The 7,489-nt window shown below is 34.0% G+C and overlaps 1 protein-coding gene across 1 annotated transcript; it reads left to right on the top strand.

Annotated features, from left to right (window-relative positions):
* The first annotated feature begins 266 nt into the window (after nucleotides 1–266).
* On the top strand, nucleotides 267–7,424 carry LOC105558308. The gene is made up of 7 exons (XM_012005908.1): nucleotides 267–594; nucleotides 1,065–1,263; nucleotides 1,344–1,434; nucleotides 1,498–1,683; nucleotides 1,755–1,928; nucleotides 6,647–7,063; nucleotides 7,152–7,424. Exons 1-6 carry the CDS (start codon nucleotides 357–359, stop codon nucleotides 6,929–6,931), a joined length of 1,173 nt encoding a protein of 390 aa, XP_011861298.1. The 5' UTR covers nucleotides 267–356; the 3' UTR covers nucleotides 6,932–7,063; nucleotides 7,152–7,424.
* The last annotated feature ends 65 nt before the right edge of the window (nucleotides 7,425–7,489 follow it).

Below are 7,489 nucleotides of genomic sequence, written 5' to 3'. Positions count from 1 at the left end.
CGAATCATTAAATGCTTACCGTGTAGCTCAAAATACAGGTTCATATACATTTGTAAATACTGATGAGTTATGCGATCTAAAACCATTTGCATTATGGTCTGATTTTACGAATAATTTTTCTTATATAGTCCTTCATCATATGTTATTATAAAAGCACCTTACAATTATATCTTGTACATAAAATCAATTAATTTTTCTAACTTTTATCAATATATTTCCTACATACATTATACGCAAAAATTTTCCATTTAAATGAATAACTATGTGTATATTGCTTTAAATATCGCTGTAAATTTTCAAAATCATATTACGGATGATATGGAGATCTGAAGATAACATCAGAGCATAGTCAGTACATGTCCACGCTGTATCTTTTATTAAATTGCTTTAATTTTTTTCAAATAAATTTGTTCTTGATAAAAATTATATGTCAACTCAATGTTTTAGACGAAGCAGTCGATGATTATGCTTTCATGGCGTTAACAGAAACTGATTTAAAAGAAATTAATATTAAAAATGGTCCAAGAAAAAGAATATTAAGTTTAATTAATAATCACAATAAAGTGGTAAGCGCAAAGATGATTTTTGTATTTAGTATAACTTGTTAATGATAAAGGTGAATGAAAGCTTATATAAAACACGGGTTTTATTTCAGGAAGTTGTATTAATCCAGAACGAAGAACACAGCAATGTGAATGTACAAAGTAAAGAAGAAAATACTAATTCATCGACTGAATGCCAAAACATAATTGTTCTTGATAAAAATAGTGAAGAGGTAAAAATACATTAATATGTATATTTAATACTAGGTTGTTCAAATATTTATGAGACTGATTTTTTTTAAAGTAGTATAAAAATATTTATTTAGAAATATTATACCTACACTATTTTACATATTCTCCCTGGAGTTCGAGACATTTTTCTGGAAGTTTTTTTATACCCATTTCGAAGAAGGTTTTTGGTTGAATATCTAGTTTTGCACGCGTTTTCGACGCGTTCAAGTCCTTGTAAACAATCTAGTATTTATATTTAACATTGCATGACATATAATTTTCATATATACATTTTTGTTTTGTTTAAGGAACATCGAAATTCAAATGAAATTTTTGATATTAGATCCTGGGTCGAAAGACACGACAAAGAATCTAAAAGAAATCCATCGCTAATTAGTATTTTAGAATCAGGTGTAGTTAAGCCCGTGGAGAGGCAGGAACTCGTCAGAATTTGTTGTGCAGGCTTGATAAAAATTAATAATGACAGCTTGTAAGTAATGATGTTTTTTTTGTATGAGCATTATTTATGTAATTCTATATAATTAATAACATTTATTTTTGTTATTAAAGATATCCATCAAATAGATTAAAAACGGATTTAGCTAGCCAAATAGTTACACAGTTCCCAAAACTTAGTTCAACTCTCTCTGGAAATGGCTACGTAAGCAGATAATTTGCTTTAATACTAAAAAAAAACTTATATTACATTCAATATTGCTTTCAGGAGCATTTTTATGACAGTAAAACAAATCAGGGCTTTATTGAATTTCGTTTAAAAACTATGAGAAAGCGTTTAAGTCCGTCTAAGAAAAAGAGAACAGCGTCCAAAGAGTTAAAAAAACAACAACAGAAGTCGTTAAAAGAAGGAACTCTACAGAATGAATATCTGGAAGATTTATTTCAATTAAAAGTAAACATAATACAATTGTACATAATGGTGAAACAGTGTTTTAGATTAGTTATAATTATCGCTTGTTGTAGGTTGCTGAACTTTCTTTAAAAATGCCAAATAATACAAACAAAGCTGATATATTTAGATTAACCGATGAAACAAGATGTAATCGACAAAGACAAGTGAAAAATTCTGATGAAGAACTAACACTGAGTAATATTTTACAAATGTATCCACGTTTTAAAGATTACAATGGCGAATTGGTAAGATAGTACTTCGTTTTATTTTCCTTTTTAAGTATGTTATATAAAAATGTTTTTTTTTCATTAATATTACAGATCCAGAGAGAATTCCTAGCCGAATTTCCAGATAATGATACATTTTTGGCAAAATTTGTAAGCTTCTATGTACCGAGAATTTTACAGTATTCTTCCATAAATGCACCTTTCATTGCAGACTCGGGTGCGACAGATCATATTGTAAATAAGAATATAGTTCTGTCAAATTTTGAAAAATGTAAAAATAAAGTCATTAAATGCGCGAATAAAAACGAGCTTGCAGACATTTCAATAGATGGTAAAGGAGATCTTTTGTTAACAGTAAATGAACGAGAAAAGAGAGTCATTAAATTAACAAATGTAATTGTAACAAAGGATGTATCCGAAAATTTATTATCTTTAAGAAAGCTGGCTGATGCGGGGTTCAGTATTTACTTAGATGACAAACTACTAAAAGTTTATAATAAACTGACAAATAAAATAGTTCTTAAGGGAATTTATGAGAAACCAAATTGGATTATACAATTTGAGGTTAAAAATAATAATGTAGAGGACAATGACAATGTAGAATGTGTTGTGTACATAGCTTCATTACCAGCAGTTGTGATGACTCCTTTGGTCGTTCTTGATCGAGAGCTTCGACCAGTGGGTGTCACATTTATTTATGGGTCTCAGATTTCATTTAAAAAGCTCGATATTTTTACATATCGATCTTTTTAAATGCGTATTAGAATTTATTGACAACGTGCATTTCGATGCACCAAACTTGCGTGTATAAGCGTTTGCGCGTCGAATGACGATGTAAATCGAGATAATTTGACAGTATGTACTGGAACGTTCTCGATCAAGCCTTCGACTACTGGGTGCTGGGACTGCCCTCGAAAGAGGACAGAGTCCGCAGTAGTCGATGTTAGATCGAGATAATTCGGCAGTGGGTGTCGCAACGTTCTTAATTCAGCTTCGACCAGTGGGTTTCACATATATTTATAAGTCTCAGATTTCATTTAAAATGCTCAATATTTTTACATTTATATGCGAAGCGGTATTTTTATGAATGCATTGATTTTATTTTGTCAACAATTGTATAATCTATCTGTAAAGGTAAATAAATTCAACTTTATTATAGAATGTACATAGGCCCGGTTTCACCAACGCGAGTTAATCTAATCGGTCGGTTAACTTAACAGGGTGCCAACATAAAACTTCTTTATTAACCAAGAAGATGTCTTCAAGATATCTTTTAGACATCTTTTAGATATCTGAAAGTGGTACATAAGATGTCTTAAAGATATCTTCAAGATGTCTTCAGATTTCTAAAAGACATCTTAAACATAACTTAAAATGTTGCATAAGACATCTTTTAGATCCCTAAAAGACTTCTTTTCGGAAAAAATGGAAGACATCTCAAGACATAGCAAGATATCTTTTAGAAATCTAAAAGACATCTTTTTGTCTATATGGGGTATAGATGTAGAGCAGATATAGTTTCACATTGTGAGCTTCCTGAACAATCGCAAGCAAACATTCAGAACAATGAATTATCCATTTCGGAGGGAGAATTAGAAAAGAAGGATAATGTTGGCTCTGCGATTGGGAGGGAGAATGAAAGAGAGCTCACGAATGTGAGCGAAGATACAGAACATAACAATACTGAACTCGAGCAGGTCATTAAGTTAGAGGATATACAAACGATAGAGAATATAGAAGAAATGTTTGAAAGCTCAGTAACGGAAATAGCAAAGAAATTAGAGAAAATAAATGAGGCAATGTTATGGCATGTTAGATTAGGTCATGCGTCGTTAAACTATTTAAGGCAATTACAAAAAGTGGAAAAGAGATTAGAGAAATTTGATAACTCTATATTAGAGTGTGAAGTCTGTATAATGGCAAAGATGGCAAAACTGCCATTTAAAGAAAATAGAATTAGAGCACAGAGACCATTACAGACAATACATACGGACATTATGGGTCCAATAAAACCTGTATCTTATCCAGGAAGAAAGAGGTTTATAATCACCTTTATAGATGACTACTCTAGATTAGCAGAAGCCTACTCTTTGAAGACAAAAGATGAATCGGGAGAGGCCCTAAAGAAATATTTAATATCTGCCAGAAAATTAGGAAAAGAAGAAAAGTTGTGCTACGTGAAGTCAGATCAAGGCAAAGAATTCACGGGAGGCGCATTTAGAGAGGTGCTAAAGAGAGAAAAGATAGAAGCCATCTTTGCACCACCGTACACTCCGGAACACAATGGAGTTGCAGAAAGGTTCAACAGAACGCTGTAAGAAAAAGTCAGAACATATATGTTCGACTCGGGATTACCAAAGAGTATGTGGGAGCTGGCAGTTGACGCTGCTGTGCATGCGTACAACAGATCTCCACACAAAACTGTAGAGTACGAGATCTCGCTGAAGAAGTTCTCATCAGAGACGAATTGTCATTTTGAGCAAATAAAGAGATTCGGATGCATTGGGTATGCAAGAGTACCGAAGCCTACGTCAAAATTTGATAAGAGAGCTATTAGAGGTGTGTTGGTGGGATATACTAACACTGGCTATATACTCTGGCATCCAAGCACAAGAAAGTTTATAGAGTCCCGACACATCCGATTCAATAAAAAAGTAACATATAAAGACGTATATAAAAATAATCAATTAGAAGAAGAAAAAGACTCAAATAAAAATTGGATGACAGAATTCGTAGAAGGATGAGGAAAAGGGAAAACAAGAACTAGAGATCCCTGAGAAAAAGAGAAGAGGAAGACCAAGAAAACAATCGAAGCAACTAGATGTACAGAAGCAGGAGGTCAAACGAAAAGAAAGTGAAACTCCAATGACTAAAAGTAGAACCAAAAGAAAACTAGAAGATAATGAAAATACTAATGTTCGGAGAACAATAGAGGATACTAGTTATGCTGATTACACTACTGTGAAAGGTATCCAGCAGAACGCAGAGAATAGAGATGAATTGAGTCGATGTCTTCTGGCATCACTACATAAAGAGCCCTCGACATATGAAGAAGCTATGAAGAGCGGCGAAAGAGAAAACTGGAGAAACGCTGTGATAGAAGAACTTGAGTCTATGGAGACAAATCAAGTATGGACGTTTGTTGACAGACCGACTAAGATGTTGAATGGTAAATCAGCTAACATAATACCATAGATTCAAGATGGGTATTTAAGAGAAAGTTAGAAGCAGATGGATCAACCAGATATAAAGCGAGACTGGTGACAAGAGGATGCAAAGACAGAAATGTGTATGATCTGAAAGAGACATATGCACCGGTTTCGAGATTGTCGCTGGTCAGATCTGTACTGGTAATAATAAACAAGTATAATTTATACACCTGTCAATTAGATGTAAAGACTGCATTTCTGAATGGAATTTTAGAAGAAGAGATATATATGGAAATTCCAGACGGAGTAGACGTAAATGAAAACATCAAGAAGACCAAGGTGTGTAAACTAAATAGAGCTTTATACGGATTAAAGATAAGCCCAAAAAGATGGAATAAGAGATTTTCAGAAGAGGCCAAGAAACTCGGATTGGAGAATGATCTGCATGAACCATGTCTGTTCACGTGGAGGAAAGAAGGCAAAGTAGTGATCGTACTACTTTATGTAGACGATATGTTGGTTGCGAGTAATGACCAGGAGAAATTGGAGGAAATTAAAAAGAAGTTGAGTGAAATATTTGAGACAAAGGATCTTGAAGAACCCAAGAACTTTCTGGGAATAACAATAGAGCGAAACAAAGAAGAAAGATATATGTACATTCATCAGATGCGATACACTGAGAGTGTATTGGAGAAGTTCCATATGAATGAATGCAAGCCTCCAGTACTCCAGCCAGAGTACTCCAATGGTCACCAGAAAAGTGAGCAACAAAAACAAAAAGAGTACTGAAAGAGAAATCAGAAGAGTACCTTATAGAGAAGCTATAGGAAGCCTAATGTATTTAGCAAATGCTACACGACCTGACATAGCTTTTGCAGTGAATTACTTGGCAAGAAGACAGTTGGAACCCACGGAAGAAGATTGGCAAGATGTAAAGAGAGTCTTCCGATATCTTAAAGCAACTGTGAATCAAGGATTGACATTTACAGGGAAAACAGATAATTTAGAGTCACTGACAGACGCCAGTTTTAGAGATTGCTTTGATTCTACATCCATTGGAGGATGTATAATCAAATTGTTTGGAGATGTGATAGCATGAAGAAGTCATAAACAGACATATGTTACACTCTCTACTTGTCAAGCAGAGTATTTAGCAATGAGTGAAGCCTGTCAAGAAGTAATTTCATTAGACAAGTCGCTCAGATATGTTGTTGGAAGAACATTCTTACCTGCAACAGTCTGGTGTGACAACAGAGCAGCAGGAAACTGCACTAAGAAGGATGGAAGTCACAAACTTAAAATGTTTGATGACAACTTAGAGGAAATAAAGAGAAATTTGGAAGAGAGAGAAGAAACGGGAAACAGAAAACATATGGCTGACACTCATGGAGATTTTATTAAACAGTGTGTTGATCAAGGAAAGGTGATAGTCAAATGGATTGAGACCAAAGAGAATTTGGCAGACATTATGACGAAACCTTTACCTTTAGAAGCATTTACATATCTAAGAAGTAACATAATGAATATAGAGTTAAATAAAGTTAGAGATTAATTTTACTTGAAAAACTGATTATTGTTGTGTTTCAGATAAAGAAGAATCTTAGAGAGGAGTCACAAGCCGCTCGCACAAAGGGAGGGAGTGTTGCGGAAAAGGCTTTGGGCGAGCGATGTGCTCCCGCCCTCAGAGGGCAGCTCACGTACAGCAGAGCTACTACTGGCGCGCCGCGTACGTGTGCGTGGCGCTGCGTGGTGTCGAGTCAGTCCGACCATGGTGTAAAGATACAAGGTGAAGCAATCTGGTGGATGCGCAGTGTCAACCAATCAGAAGTGACCGAAACTGCTGAGTCGTCAAAATGCCGATTTGCTTCGTAAAAAATTGTAAAAATCGGACGGGTGTTCTTTTCCAAAAAAAAGTAAAATTTTTTTCATTTCCCAAAGATCCGGATTTAAAAATAAAATGGTTAGAGGCTTGCCAAAGAGATAAAGATCATAAGATTAAACATGGTATGTAATGAAATTACAGTTCTAACCTGTACAATATATTGATACATAAATGTTATAATGCTATATTTTGTATATAAATTACTTTTAGAAAGTGTCTGTGAAGTACATTTTTTATTAAATTCTTTCGAAGAAAGAATGATGAAAGGAGTTGTGCCAAAACTAAAACGTACATTGAAAGCAGAATCTGTACCTACAGAATTGCTTCAGTTGCCAAAAAAAAGGCAGAAAAGAATTTACAGAAATCAAGCCAGGAACACTGACAATACAGAATCTTCTGAGAAATCAGTTCGGTAAGAATAAATAATCTCTCAATAATCTCTCCGAGTCCGATCTTACAGGCTCTATCCATAATGTATGTAAAATAAATAGATATAATTATAATAAATAGATATATTGTAAAATATTATAGATATAAAGATATATATA

Source organism: Vollenhovia emeryi, unplaced genomic scaffold, assembly GCF_000949405.1.
Source record: "Vollenhovia emeryi isolate VEMERY1.0 unplaced genomic scaffold, V.emery_V1.0 DF939356.1, whole genome shotgun sequence".
Classification (NCBI taxonomy): Eukaryota; Metazoa; Arthropoda; class Insecta; order Hymenoptera; family Formicidae; genus Vollenhovia; species Vollenhovia emeryi.
This window is presented reverse-complemented; position numbering and strand designations above follow the sequence as displayed.